This window comes from Lottia gigantea, assembly GCF_000327385.1.
Source record: "Lottia gigantea unplaced genomic scaffold LOTGIsca_5, whole genome shotgun sequence".
In the NCBI taxonomy this organism is placed as follows: domain Eukaryota; kingdom Metazoa; phylum Mollusca; class Gastropoda; family Lottiidae; genus Lottia; species Lottia gigantea.
The window spans coordinates 4,503,332-4,520,334 of record NW_008709715.1 but is presented as its reverse complement, the minus strand read 5'-3'; the positions used below and the strand labels follow the sequence as shown (position 1 = coordinate 4,520,334).

The following is a 17,003-nucleotide window of genomic DNA, read 5'->3' as shown; positions in this document are numbered from 1 at the left end:
GGTAAAAATATAACAGGGTATTTTATATACAGAATTCTATAGACATATGTCACAATACTTTAATATAACAACTAATACTCTAAGGGGAAAATCAACAGGAAGCTAAATTTCATGGCATACATTTCTAAAGCAAGCACCACAAAGTATCTAAAATTTATGACCCCACTTTTTGTCACTAATCATGGAAGTAAAGTAGACAGTCTGTACAAAACCATATTAAAAGTACATAGTTTTTAACAATATTAATATCAAACTTATTCAACATATTTTTAACCCTGTGCCAGTACTTTCTGTTGAATAGTAACTTGTTATCTTTTATCCACTCTAATCTCTAATTTAACAAGAGTTTTGAAATTCATATTGACCTGATTGCTGAACAATACAGAAGGGTTTCACTGTATATACTTAAGACTCTCATTCAAATACAATAAAACCATGTAGTAATGATCTAACAAAAAATAACAAAACAAAATACTAATTACAAGAGGGTGATTTGGTCCATTACTGCCACTGTTAACTGGAATAGTCTAAGAATAATGCTACAGGCTATGTCTATACATACATATATATATATATATAATGGCCAGGAAGACAAAGACAACACAAGTTTTGATTTCATTAGTTAGATTAATCATCCAGATATGTAACAATTAAGATGAAAGAAATGAAAATTCATTTCATTAATCTATATTCTATTATTATCATTTATAATTATAATTTATTTATTATTTTGATAATATCTTAACTTTAGAATGAAAACATCTTATATCTTTAATTTATAATTTTTGTAAAAATAATTTATTCTTTAAAAACTTCTTTGTAAATATAAAAAAATCTATTTTCATTTGGCTTTGTACTCAATAATCAAATTAAGTTTTAGAAGAAAACAAGATACAAATTATTTGTATTACATTGACCTCTATATCATATATAGTCAAATTAATGAACACAATTAAAGTCATCACATTGCTTACCCTAAGATCATTATTTATTTAGAAAAAAAACTTAAAATCAAACATTAGTGTAAACTGTAAACATGAGATTCATTTACTTTGATCAAATTCATTCAAAAAAATCAAATATTATTCAAGCACTTCAAGACAATCTAATCATGATAGGTCATGGGAATTTTACCATTTGTTTCTGACTTTTTATCTTGGTTTATCTAATGTAGGACATAGATTTATCTGGTATCCGATCCTTTTAAAGGTTAGCTACTAGGTTTAAAATATTCACTATACATTAATATTAATATACTCCTTTAGAGTCTTTTTCAATAATCATGTAGCAGAATGAGAATTTTTCATTGCCGAAAAGGGTTTCAAGTTGACATAATTCAATTGCAAGTCAAACTTAATTAATGGATGTTAGTATTTAAAAGGGACATGCATGCCAAATCTTAACTACAAAGTTAACAAGTTAAAAAGTTAAATAATCATATCAACATAAATACAACCAAGTATGGTAATTGTGATTTTTATTCTCTCTAATAATTGATGGAACTCTCTATATTCCCCGCGGTTCCATTTTTATCATTTTTTCTACGTCGCAATGACTCAGCCTCCATTATAGCTTCTTTAGCTAAATACTTCTCTCGTAAAACTTGTAATTTAACAGTCTTAGGTATATCTGGTACAATGTAGGATACCAACCAGGAGAAAAAGAACACTAACAACTAAAGAAAAAAACAATAGAAAATAGATAACAAATAGCCTAACATTGACACTAAAATGTTTGTTTTTGTTTTTAGACCTGAAGTACTCTTTTAATTTATTGATAATCACCATCCTTTCTTTTTTACTGAAATGGGTCTTCAGTCTTCACTTACTTTGTATCTATCATCCTGTCTGAATTTTACTTTTAATATAAACAGGTCTGGTCGATTTGTCCCAAATGACAGGACATGCCTGAAAGTCACTTATGGTTGGTAAAGTTTCAGGTGTTCAAATTACTTTACATGGTAAGACTTGGCTTCCAGAGCCAGTTTTAATGGACCTGAAGGCATTTGGGGTTAGTAAGAGTATAATCAGAATACTTACAATAAAGATGAGAGCAAAAGCTAATCTAGCTGCCAGTACATGCCAGAAGTCCATATCAAAATTGTAATTATCTTTATCTCTAAAATCACGGTACCTGAAACAATTTAGAAATAAGAGAATTAAATTACTTGACACGTTCATCAATGTAAAATACAGTGGTAGTACAGTTATTGTAATCAACTTGCAACCCTGTCAATAATATCAACAAGAGTTTGGAATGAGGATGATATAAGATAATTCAAACTGGGTCTCTCAAAATTAACCTACCTACACTCTGTAACCACACCAAATACCTCCGAATTATTATTAGCAGGTCTACTCTCATCCTCAAAATCTTTAACTTTAAAGGTGGATAAACTGAAGTTGACGTAACCATGTAAATTTTCATTATTATAACCATAGACATACACTAATTTTGGTATGAACTCTGTAGTAAATGCTATAATCACTGACTGTAAAATATAAAAAAAATGTCGTTAGATAAAATATTTTAATAAATTTTGAGCAAATCATGAATTCTATAGTCTTCCTATTTTAAAATAGGTCATAATGTTCAATCAGTAATTGGATTTTCATATAAGAAATTTCTATTTAATCCCAAATACTCACATTAGTAATGACAGCAATAGTAGAAATACCACGTAAAATACCAAACCAGATACCAATGTCTTGACCACGTACTGCTAGTGGTCTACGCCACTGGGTTACAAATTTATAGGCATCTAGTCTAATTTCAATGATGTTGTTTATTAAGGCAAATAATGGGGCGAGAGGGAAGGCTGCCACAAAGATGGTGACAAATCCAAATTGTATGACTAAAATAAAAAAAAATAAAAAATCAAACTAAAATAATGACAGTTAAATTTTTTAAAAATCATTAAAGACATTAAGTTCTTAAAAGTATAAAAAATGATAATTGGCTTTTTATTGAAATTTTTTCGAGAGTAAGGGCTTGAAATTCAGTTGACATGTGAACCAAGGAACTCACCCATTTCTAAATATTCATCAAATAGTCCCAATTTATTCATAACAGCTAGATTATAGTCATCTTCCCATCGTGGTAATTTCTGTTTCTGTTCTTTAGGTATACCCCATGTTTTATATAAATTCATAATTTTACTGCAAAAATAACAGATTTGTAATTTTATTGTAAACATATAGATTCAAACTGTAATTAACATTTATTCATTATTTGAGTGAAATAAATAAATAAATAGATATATCATATTTCTGCACCTGATTATGAAAGGGGCAATGACATGCATATATGAAATGTTTATTATGATAAAAAAAGCACAATGATAAACATATTGCTACTCACGGTAAAATAATTTCTTTAAAGTTGTTGAGGGCCTGTTTACCAACCATAACAATAGCAAGTTGTATACATAGTTCTATTAAACACCCAGCTGGATCACACTATTCAAATAGAACATACAAATTATACAATATACACAAATTATACACATCAAATACAACACACAAATTATACACTATTCAAATACAACACACAAATTATACACAATCAAATACAACACACAATTTATACACAATCAAATAGAACACACAAATTACAAACAATCAAATACAACACACAAATTATACACAATCAAATACAACACACAAATTATACACAATCAAATACAACACACAAATTATACACTATTCAAATACAAAACACAAATTATACACAATCAAATATTACACACAAATTACAAACTATTCAAATAGAACACACAAATTATACACATCAAATACAACACACACAATTATACACTATTGAAATTTAACACACATTATAAATCACTACTCAATTATTCAATTGCTAATTTTGTAGAAAAATAAACATAAACAAAGAATAAGTACCTCTTCTTGTCTTTTACCATTTAATTCTCTGTTATACTTTCCTGGTCGGCCCAAAAATCTGAACAACAAAACAAACAGAATACAAATAATAAAATAACTTATTTTATGTTTGTTCATACAATGAAACCATGTTAAACACTAATGTTCTAATCCTTACTTATGGAGATTCTCTTTCTTTTCTATGGTACAAGGCTGGGTTGATAATAAAGGATGACAATTTATCATTGTTATAAAAGTCAAACTTTCTGTTTATGCTTAAGTGTAAAAGAGGCATTAAATGGTTAAGTTGTTATTCTTCGAAAATATGGATTTATTTTTTGCAAGGTGAACTTACCTGCCTTTGAAGAATGCAATATAGAATAGAGATGAATAATGATTGATAAATTGAAATAAAAACATTTTAAATGTAAAACTATCTTCCCATTCAGTCTCTGTTCGATGCATTTCTGAAAAAATAAAATAAAAATTATCTAAAAAAATATATAAATGCAAACAACAAATATCTGTGAGAAAATATTCATGCATAAATATCGCACTAGATTGTTGAATTTAAGACTACAAGTACTGTTCACTTACCAAAATTAGTTAAAAATTCAGCAATTCTCAAATAAACCTGGAAGAAAGATATAGATTTGTATACAGTACAAGATTGCACGCTTGTATTCCTTTTAGAGGAAATAAAAGGTACTTTAAAAATTTCACTTCTTGTTTGGCTTCGCGATCTAGCTTAATCTACATGATATCATCAAATGTGATTTGTGTCCAGGACAAGAAGAATGTAATAGAATTTGGCATTCTGGACTCCTTTTCTCCAAAATTTGTGTTAAGTGAAGAAATAAAATCGTTATTTTGGACATTATCAAATCGTTGCTTGTACGTCAATTTAAGACATGAGAAAAGGGGTCCAGGGATATGCTAAATGTGCTGGAAGATGATGAATGAACTAATTCAGTATTTAAAGATATATTGTCGATCAAAATAGCTCGCTGAGTATAGGACTATATACTGAGTTAGCCACATTGGGTCTTTGTCTCACCCTGAAGACTAACATGTCACAAAAAACTAAATACCTAATACTTACCATACTGAGAATAACAATTATAATCAAGTTGATAATGGCAGCAGTTACAGTAGTTAATAAATTAGCTCGAGCACTGATATCTTCTTGTTTAACACTATAGAATATAGCTGCTACAGTAACACGATACAATATAACACCAAATGCTGCTGCTACTACCAATAACAACTGTAATTATACAATCAATAACAACTGTAATTATACAATCAATAACAACTGTAATTATACAATCAATAACAACTGTAATTATACAATCAATAACAACTGTAATTATACAATCAATAACAACTGTAATTATACAATCAATAACAACTGTAATTATACAATCAATAACAACTGTAATTATACAATCAATAACAACTGTAATTATACAATCAATAACAACTGTAATTATACAATCAATAACAACTGTAATTATACAATCAATAACAACTGTAATTATACAATCAATAACAACTGTAATTATACAATCAATAACAACTGTAATTATACAATCAATAACAACTGTAATTATACAATCAATCAATTTCAAAGTTTGCTGGAAATGAAATGAATACAGTTGTAGTTAACTTATTCTGCACCTGGTTAGGCATGTGAAGATGGGCAAGGCCAAGCAGCGAGCAATAAGGGAAAAATATAATTTCGACCTATGCATGGATTCAACCCTGGGTGTTTAGGTTAGTGAGCGAGTATCTCATTTACTGATCCACCTTAGTTCCCCTATTGTCTCCTGGAGCTTCTACCTAAGCTGGGATATTTCGTAGTTATACTGGTATTTTTGTGTCCCTATTAGCAATACAATAACAATTGATAGGTATTTCTGTATAGATGGGAGAACTAAGATTATATAAATGAGATAGAAAAAGAACATGAAGAACAATATGGTTTAATTCTGATAAAAGTCATAATGAGTGGATGAAGATTATCAAGAACTTACCATGAATATAACAACAGTAAATGATGATGTGAATCTTGCCAATTTAGACAGGAATCTAACATGTGGTTCATCAAGCTGAAATAGAATAGAATATCTAAAGTTAAACTTAGAATTACACGAGTTGAAATATAAAAAGTACACCAACTGATCCATCATCTTCATCCAACACGTAAACCTTCGACAAACCAATTGAAAAAAGTTATAAATTCCTTTCAGCAGCATTTGGACATGGAAAAATTCATTCACAGTAACTTGACTAAGTTGTTGTGGAATTGAAATAAAGCTGTCAATATAGCTATAATTTATCTAACATTACAACAATATTGCTCTTCACTTCTGATACACTTTCAATCTAAAAAAATCTGCATTTGTCAGCAAACGTCACTTCTTTTTTTAAATTTGCATTCTAATTTGATTATCTTTTTATTGAAAGTTCTCTCAAATTATCCAAAAATGTTTAAGACAATTAGACATTGAAAGTAACTCATAAACTTGATGTCTGTGGCAGTATCCTGTCATAAAGATGGAACTATTCTGAAAAGTAAATACTGAAAAGAAATATCTAAGAAATGCATTTCTTATTAAAGAGATTTCTGTTTTTAATATATACATCACAATGCTCTAAAAATGCCAAGAAACATAGAAATATAACACAAAATTCAAAAATTAATCAGGTGTAAAAAATAAGTATATAAATAAAATTCAAAAATGCAAATAAATTATTTTGGAAAAATATGATCTATTATGTAATTCATTTTAATAAAATTATAAAATATTTTCTGCTAGCTGTCTAAGTTGAAAGGGTTAGATAAGGTTAGGAATAATCTACAACATCTATCTACTATTTCTACTACAATACAGTTTTTATTGGTTTCTCAAAGAATGCTTTTTTTTTACCAATTTCATAAAATGTTTTATTAACAATTTTGCTAATTTAAACCCTCTCCTGACAAAAATACATTTGTTTTGGTCTGTTCTTGCTTTCCATGAGAAACCTTTGTATGACACATTCAGTTAAATATAGACCAGTATTTCAAATTCCATAACAAATTATAAAAGTTGACTGACTGATAATTAAACTGAAAGGTTCTTTATCACTTTACAAACTCAAAATACATCTACAGATTTGATACATTGAGAATCTGATTACCTGGATAGAATCATTTTATTATTTCCCATCCTATGATACAATTATTCATTTAAAAGATTGCTTTGATTTCTATGAATAATTATGTTTCTTTATAAGTTGCAACTGAATCCGTATTCAAATCTAATCACTTGTCAATGCATACAAATACAACATATTCATATCAAAGGTTGACATCTCGTACATGATTTGAGTGACCTACATGACTACTTACTAGAATTGAAAATTCAGTCTACAAACAATGCAGGATGCTGAAGCAGTCTATACAAAATCAAAATTAACTCAAGGTATATAATAGAACTATAGTTTGTATCACAGGATAGTCTGTTTTAGATATTCTTGAAATGATAAAAGTTCTAGGCTTGACTATTATTCATACTCATACAGTACGCTATATATATAAAATAAACACAAAATAAAATAATCTTCAAATTCCAAATTCCAGGGAATTAGTAAAAAAACAATAGAAAGTGCAAATTGATTTTACGCATGCAGTGAAAAATTACCAATCACAAAATCAAAAATACTAAAAATTAAATATCGATACAACATTCAAAAATCCCTTTTTAAGACAATCATGGGGTGGATCCAGATATCAGTGTAAAAATAAAAATTCATTAACTACCTCTAAAAGAAGGAGTCGTGCCTGCCAAAAACAGCAAAATATTTCTTTTAAAATTCAAGCAAAACAAAAATGAGCAGTAACAAATGAATGCATAAATAAATAACATAAACACAAGACAATGATGTGCGTACAATCTAGTTTTATATACAACTATAAGGTCATGCTATCTCAAATCAATTATTAGCTTGCTCCAAATAACTTTTTCTTCGAAATCTATAGTCAGAAATACCATTGTTTTTACATTCTTCTATCCAAATTATTTTTATCAGACATCTTGGGTGTAACATAAAGGTGTTGAAAAAATAAGAAGTTGGGTGGAAGGAAAGATATAGATTCAGAACCCTTTTACCTCAGGAGTAAAGGAAAGTTCAAGTAAGTTCTAGCTTGTAATGTCTAATGATGTCATCGTAATACTTATTGAACTTTTAGATATAGCATCATTATTGAACTTTCAATTTCATTAGAGATGTAAATTTACTTCAATATTAAAAGTTGGTTTCATAAAAACTAGATTGTACAAAATAGCACATGGATTCAAAATGGGATGGAATAAAAAAGAAAATGAACTAAAAATAAACTAAATTTACTCTATCTCTATAAAAGGTGGAATCTGTAACCTGTAATACGTGTCATTAAAAATAATAATTGGGATTAATGGTGCACAAATAGTGATTATATAACTTTCATTCAACAAACTAAACAGGGTTAATGCTACTTTCTCATGCACAAAATTACTATTCCTGATAAAATTCTCACTTTAAAGAAGCCCTTACTTCTAGGAATTTATCTAATTATTCAAAGTTTTCCATATATTATAAAACATTTCTAACTTCTGACTTAAAATTCCATCATCAGAAGGATGCTTTACATAGTTTCGTGTTTGAAGCAGTTTATTTATCATAGCTTTCATTTTAAATTCTAGTATTTTCATTTTATCAGGCCTAATGAAAAATATATGTGCAAACCGAGGTAAAGAGGAAAGGGCTTCTCAAACAGTTTATATTAACATTTCAGAATAACATTCTAACATTTATTATAAAAAATAAAGGGAATTAATAACTAAAGATGTTAATTGATTCACACAGCAAGCAATCATTATCAATTACCAGTCCATTACCCCAAACAATAAAACACATTACCTGGTTGATGGGATTCATTTTAGTTGTGGAAACTTGAGCTTCAAATTCAGGTCGGATATTTTCCTATTTTGATAAAAAATATTTTGATGTAACAATCTTTTATTTTTCACAGGCATTCAATTAATTGATTTCTTGTGCACTTCCTTTTACTTTTACAATTTTTATTTTAAATTATCAACCTGCAGACAGACGTTTCCTTTTATCACCCATATCCCCAATTTTCTCATAAAATATATATAATATTAACAGAAAATAAAATATTTTTACCTCTTCCTCAAAATCAGCCACATCCCAATCATACTCTATCTCAGCTTGTTTTCTCTTCCACATCTCATGGAAAAACGTTGCTGCAAATATCAATTGTTTATTAAAGAGAAATTATTATTCTTAATGTGTTGGTATAGATATATTCCAAGTGATCAGCTCACCAATGAATCAAAGCATTTCATCAAGTCCATTGCAGTCTGACCATCTACAATTAACTGAAAGGTTACAGATTCTAGAAATTAACAATATCAGCAACAGATAGCAGTCGTCACCCAAATTAACTAATTCCTGTGAAGATCAGACTCTTCTCAATAAATTGGTTTGTCCAAACTTACCCCACAGTGCCATAAAAGCAGCAAAGAAAACTGTAGCCTCATTATCAAACAGATAGGTAGCTCTAGTATAAAGACAGGATTTCTTCAACTTCCAATAGGTACATCTTTCATCACATAGAGGACACATAGTTACATTTCCCATAAGATTCTCATCACAGATTTCTTCCCTATAAGTAGATTCCTTAGTTATAAGATTCATCTTTACAATGATCCTGATAACAATCATGATTGCTCAGTATATTCATGATACAAAATTCATGATCTACCATAAGATTCATGATCTACCATAAGATTTAGGATGTATCATAAGATACCATGATTTATGATGTATCATAAGATACGCGATTCACAATAAGATTCATAATCTATTATATCATGATTCAAGACAAAATCTGTAATTTGAGTTTTTTTTTGTTTTTTTTTTATTAAGCTATTTGTACCCACTGATAGAACAAAGAAACTATGTAATGACTTACTGCACTCTATCTTGAAACATCTGAATACAACCATAAAGAAATACTGCTAGTCCAACCATTGCTGCTGGTATCAATAATCCTGTATAATATCCTAACCAGGCAAAATATATTCCAATCTTCTCACCAAAATATTTACGAATGTGATCTAGGGGTTGAAATTTATACCATCGTCCAGGTCTAGCCCATGTTTCATACAACAACTGTAACATAAATACACACAAGGTAAAGAAAGTTACATAATGCAGAGCAGCTAATATATAGTGTTCAGTTACCAAATGTAGGACACTTCTGAAGTTCTTTTTCAGTAAGATTGCTAAATTTTTTTTTTCAGCCAAGTAGGCTGAAACGTTATGTTACAACAGAAACATCATCAACAGCAGAGCAAAATAACTTACATGTCTATCATTTGCTTTCCCTTTAGTTAGTAAAGAATGAGGACTTGCAAATTCACCCTGAAAAACAAATTTAAACAAATTGAAGTCATTAAAAAACGTCAATAACCTGATGATGACACTGTGGATCTGAACAATAAATTCAGCATCACTTTCAGCATCTACTGCAAAAAGTTCATTCAGCACTTGGTTACCAATATATGAAAAATAATTGATCCTACCTCATGTAAGGGAAAAGCAGCAGTATATACACCAGCATTTACTAAATTCTTTATACCTGAAATATATAACATGATGTTTGTCTTTATATACAGATACTCACAATTTATCTTCAACTGTTATTACAACATTTCAAATATTACATGTAAAATATTTTGTATTGAAGATAACCAATAGACTTACCAAATCTTTTCTTCTTCTTTTGACTGACTGTTGTTTCATAAACACATCTACTCAATACTTCATTGGCTATCAAACTACGTTGAGCTGAGGAGAAGAATGTCTCCTGATCTTCTATCACAAATCTATAATACCAATACATTTCACTGTACTTTAAAAATTCATTTTAACTTAAATCTAAGTTTGTGCCTTTTAACATACTATATTTTTATTGAAATATATAGACGATGTCTAATATTACTCTATTATATTTGAGGTAAGTATTGTATATTGTAAGTATTTATTATATTTTTAATGTTTTACTTCTATTTGGAAGTCTTTGATGTCTTTGTCATTTAATAAGTCACCATTAACTTAAATATCCCAACTAGTTATTGTGTATCTTGATAAATCAATATACTATACTCAAACAGAAGTTTATAGATGCTAATCCAGATTATGCATATAAACTAAAAAATAAGTGAATTGAATTTAACACTACAAATAACACAACAAAATGCATTGCCTTACAAATCACATACAGCAGAACTTATTACATTAAATAAAGATTTAGGACTTGATTTCATGCACTTAGTTGGTGTTATACACACTAATAAGATTAGAAACATTGTTGATCTGAATAATTTTCAGTCATATCAGATAAGCAGTGACTACCAAGAAAAGACAACTAATCTGTATTTTAAGCAAACTAGGGCACTTGCTTTTAGACAAAACAAGAAATAAAGTGCTTCATAAAAATATTGCATTATGGTAAAGGAAAAAATAAAAGGTACAAAATTCTGAAAATAAACCACAATTGCTGATTGCAGACTATAACTAGACAAAAAGAATTAAAGATTTTATAAACTGGTTCCTGTTATTGCTTATTATTACTGACATAGTAATAATAAGCAATAACAGGTTGCCTAATATTTTATTAAATCAACAATTGTATGTAATTTTAAGAATTTTGTATCTTTTGCTTTACCATAATAGAATGGACTAATAAAGCATTTTTTCCTAATTATGTGACTAAATATATATCTACAGTATGCCTACAGTAACACTTTTTATCAAGATATCTCTTGTTTTCACTATGTACTTGAAGTCTTGAAGAAGATGACAAGAGAAACACAACGAAACATTGCATAAAATTTAAACCAGTGATAGTTGTTATATAACACTTTGTCTATGACAAACTTTTAGTAATAACTGACCAGTTGCAACACAAAATTACAAAATTTAATAAATATTTAGAAAACGTGCATTAATAGTTAAAATGTTGACAACGTAACATTCACTCATGCATGGAATTTATTTAAGTACTACGACCTTAAAAATTTATCAAACTATAGTTATATGTCAAGAGAAATAGCTCAAAACCAGTTTGGTCAAATTCTTGGCAATTTGAACTAGTCTAAGATTACATACAACAGTATTCACGTAAGGGTAGTTTTTTACATAAACCAGAATAAGACAAAAATAGAATGACGTGGAACTAAGATATGAAGAAAACATACAACAATTCAGATCCAAATAAAAAGCAAATAATGTTTGGTTTCTAGTGCTTAACATTTGCTAAGGAACTTGAATGTTTCATGCCTGGTAAGTAGGTAAAACATACAAACTTCTAGTAACAAGCAATAAAGTAAAAAAATAACTCAAAAAAATCTTACACTCCCCTGTTTAAAAATAAAATCGAATATAAGAATTATTCTTTCAAGTTATATTTATACTTTTTTTCTAGAAGACAACTATAGTTTCTTCAGGAAAAAAAAATAAGCTTGTGAAAAATATCAATTTTCTCTTAACTAATTGAAATACAACTCCAAGAGTTCAATAAAATAATTTAAAACATTGTTCGAAATGCGTTTCCCCTGTGCCAAAAATAAGCAGGTGTAGAGAGAATTCAAAATGATGGAGAAAAGTATATAAGGGTAAATTTGGAATGTGAAAGATCCAATCCGGTACAATTTGATTGAAGCAAGATTTGTAACAGGCAAAACCTGTTCAGAATTAACCAATTGAGCGCCCCCTGGGTATCAGAAGGTATAATTAGATTAAATTAACCAGCCCTTTCATTAACCAAGGGAGATAACACAAACACTTACTGATCAGCTCTACTTCTAGAGAAAGCTGCTGTAAAATAATCAGGCACTGGTGGTAAATAATCTTCATCCACATCAAATGGTGTGGGACATTTCGACCAACATGAGGTGACATCACTCTCTAAATCATTTTCCTATCAAATATAAATATATTCGTTAAGTTTCTTTAAACCTTTCTTTCAAGTTGCCTTGATTATTAGCTGGTGACAGTGACAGTACACAAACTAGATTCATTATATCTGAAATTGCCAATAACTCTAGGATAATGTTTGATTTCATATACTCAATGTAAATAATCATAATTCACTTTTAACATCAAAATGCAAAATACTATGCTTTTAATACATAAATACACCTTAATCTGTTCTTAATAGTGCTGTGTGTAAAATAACCCCATTTGGCAAAGTTAGGTCTTGGCATTTTCGCTCTATGTGGCCTATGGGAAACTTCCAATTCTTTCTGTAATCATTATAAATCCTTAATGAGTTGCTTAGAGGAATTATTTCATACTTACAGCTAGAGGCATTTTCATGCTCATAATTTCAGCATATGTAGTGAGAACTTCCCATGGACAATGTACTTTGACAAAACGAACCTTGTCAGCCTTTTTACGCTGTAAATATAATGAACAATGATGACAATTTTGAAAGAGTAGTAAGATAAAAAGAGTGACAGACAATTTTTGAAGCATTCAAAGTTATTCCACTGTACAAAAAGTGGCAGTTTCTTTCATATTCTATACACATTTTCTTTGCATAACATTAATGAGAAAGAAATAATTCTTGTTTCAATTTTCATATATCATGGAGTGGGAATGATTTACAAGGAAACATGTTGCCCTTTCAATTTGTGCACATTATTCTGATGAAATAGTTATGGTATGTAAAATTACCATGAATTTGATTATTAAAAAGTTATATGTATCATGGCAGATACATATATACAACTACTTAAAGGAATTTTACCTATTACCTACAGGGAAATGCATTATTTATATATAAAGGTACTAAATATAAGCTAATGTCAATATATGATGTCAATATTATGATGGCAATATAGATGAAAAGAATAATACATGAATTATGTGCGTCAAAAAACCAATATTTAACATAAAAAGCATGCAAGCTAGATTTACTGATTATTTTCATAAAAACAAAATTAGTCTGAAAAAAAAACAAAACAACATATACATCATTTACAAACATGCAAAATATATTTAAATTCTATCTGAAGTAAGAAGACAATTTTTCTAATATAGCAGTTCTAGCAATATGAAATTTGTTTAATATCTACTTAAAGCTCACATCAATTTCACTTTTGGTCTGTGGAATTCATAGCATCTATAATCAGATTGATATGGTATAAGCTTCAATATGAAACAATTTTGCTTTCACAGATATCAACCAGAAAATAGGTTTCTTTTTATTCAAATGAAAAGGCATACAGTAAACAGTTCTTGAAATATAAACTTTCAAATTCATAGAGAATCAGTGGAATTGGATATCATTCCCTGATTTTCAAACCGTTATAACATTCAAAATAAGATGCAATTTAAAAATATAATGTTAAAGTGTTAGCTTTGAATTTGTACGAGATATTATCAATTTAATTAGACATATCAATTTCAAGGTCTAATAGGCATCCACTAGTCAAGTAAAACTGATCTTAATTTATGAACTAAAATCAAATGAAATTTGTTACTTTTTGTACTTTTTTTATTTTCTTTGGGGGTTTCAATTCTTTGAAAATATAACAAAATGTGCTTATCATTAGAAAGAAACTGTGAATTATCAAGATATAATACATCAATATAAATTATATACACTGAAATTAGGAGAACTGTGAAAACAAAACAGTGATTATGGCAGCCTAAAAGTTATTATAATTAGATGGAAAGAGATCAAACACATTACAAAAATACATTAACATGAAACATATATATTTTGTTATAGTATTGAAGTCCCCAAAAAATCAATTCAAAATCTCATGATCAAATGCAAATCTAGATGTTTTATTGAGTGTATTATCTGTAAACAAATTGTAATATATATTTGAAATGTGTATCAGTAAACTTCAATACTATTTAACAAGAACTACACTGTATATTGATACTAACAGTTATTACATATTACTTACCCATCAATAACAATACCATAATACACAATCCACAATAAATGATCACCAACAACAATATAAGTAAAATAGAAAATAGAGAAAAAAATGGAATGTGCAAGCAGATTATGATATTATGAGCTGGCTAATAAATATAGACTGAAAATCTCTTTCAACATTTTTAGATCAAATTGTCAAAATCAAAATTTAAAGTTAAATCAAATGAGGAAAATAGTTAAAAAAAAAAATCAATTTGAAAACTTGTAAACATGACATGGAAGCAACAAGGGCCCATTCTTAAAAATTTAACTCATGATTTTGATTGGCCATTCACTAATTTGATTTTAAAATTAGTTTTATTATCAAATAAGATAGTTGTATTTAATAAAATTTGGAGTTTACCTGAGTTATGTTTTAGAGAATAAGACCTCAAGAGCTATATCAGTCATATATTATGATACCCAGCACATTAAACTATAATATTACATTAATCAACTTCTCTACATCTTTTTGATAAATCTGTTCAACTCAAGTTAAATAATTATTGGCAAAAGCAGGACAAGATCACCAAAAATGAAATAATTAAAATCTTTTCATTGCTGACTGCGAATCTTTTATACACCACAATGCAATGACAAGGATAATAAGACAACAATACTGTACAACATTTAACAAACATGCCACCTTCATCATCTATATATAGTTTCTACTGTGGTCAATTTTACTTGCAGTCCATATCCCAGAGATTATCAAATATGATGTCATATGCTATGCTTGCATGCTTTAGATTTAACCTTTCCCTTGAAATGTTTCATCCAAATTTCAAAGCTGTATATAAGTGACATTGATGTGCATACATAAGCTAAAACCTGTTAGAAAGTGCAACCTTAGAAAACCCACTATATAATGTGTCAATGCCTATATATTATCTTTCACTTTGTTATAAGCTCACCCACTGATATTAAGAAGCAAAAAATTTAAAAGCAAAATGCAAAATCACTATTCTACTTGATCAACTGTTAGTTGAATTATAAACAATGAAATTTAAAAAGACACTATTGCTATATGCATAAAATACTACGTAAGCCAAAAAAGAATAATTTTAAATCATAATACATACAGCTCTCTCTTCATACTCCAATTCCAATCCATCCTTTATCAAATTATCTTCGAAGAATTTTCTACGAGCAATCTTTTTATCCTTTTCTTTGTCTTTATCATCATCCCTGTAGGTCAGAACAAAATCTATTCTCCTTTTACCATCTTGGAAATATAATGTTTCTAATTCTTTCAACTGAAATCACAAAATTAACATCTGTAAACACTTAGAAATTTTTCCATCACAAAATGTCCAATTATCAATTAATTTTTATCACAATTAAAACAAATAACAAAATATAATTCTATTACAGTTGGAGAACACAAAATACATGTACGAACATTAACAATTTCTGATTATGTGAAGTAACATTAACATTTTTAAATACATTGCCCTGTTTAATAACCAATCCACTAAAGAAAAAAAGAATAATTCAAAATTTGCAGCATTAAATCCACTTACTACAACCATATTGAAAGTAAATTAAAAGTATTCAAATCCAAAATAAATCCAGCACTGTTTAAGATATCTAGCGCTTATATAAAATATCAGGATATATTAAATCCAAAATGGTTTCCATGGTGATGAAATATCAATATGACAATATCAGGTGTATTTTTCCTAATTAAGTAATATACATAAAAACTTGTTAATGTCACCATAAGTCCAGTATTGATTTAGTAACCAAAATATTTTGGGTGTGAACAAAACTGAAAGTGCTATGCTCCAGTTACTTTCATGTATAAAATATCTCGCTGATAACTGGTTTTTAAAGGATGACTTCTTATATTGAAAGGAATCTAAGATTACAAATTAGAGTAAGGCCATACCAAACTAATACCTTGTATCTTGGGCCACACTTAGTCAACTTCTATTTCTGAATTTCAAATTTTTACCCCTTTTTGTACCCTAATTTAACAACCAAACATAATTTATTTGGTATGCCTTAAAATGAGTGAACTTTTGTAAGATTAAGAAGATGGGATGAATAGATAAATATAAAGA

At 28.5% G+C, this 17,003-nt stretch overlaps 1 protein-coding gene across 1 annotated transcript; it reads right to left on the bottom strand.

Moving 5' to 3' along the window:
* Nucleotides 1-1,486: 1,486 nt before the first annotated feature.
* On the bottom strand, nucleotides 1,487-16,175 carry LOTGIDRAFT_106472 (hypothetical protein; the record flags this gene model as incomplete). The annotated part of the gene is made up of 21 exons (XM_009062064.1): nucleotides 1,487-1,675; nucleotides 2,040-2,166; nucleotides 2,307-2,491; nucleotides 2,649-2,854; nucleotides 3,028-3,158; nucleotides 3,361-3,458; nucleotides 3,906-3,963; nucleotides 4,240-4,351; nucleotides 4,482-4,518; nucleotides 4,987-5,151; nucleotides 5,921-5,995; nucleotides 8,832-8,894; nucleotides 9,099-9,178; nucleotides 9,434-9,600; nucleotides 9,910-10,109; nucleotides 10,305-10,361; nucleotides 10,523-10,578; nucleotides 10,704-10,825; nucleotides 12,791-12,921; nucleotides 13,302-13,400; nucleotides 16,020-16,175. Coding segments are annotated over 21 exons (2,514 nt in total), but the record flags the coding sequence as incomplete, so codon positions are not given.
* Nucleotides 16,176-17,003: the final 828 nt, after the last annotated feature.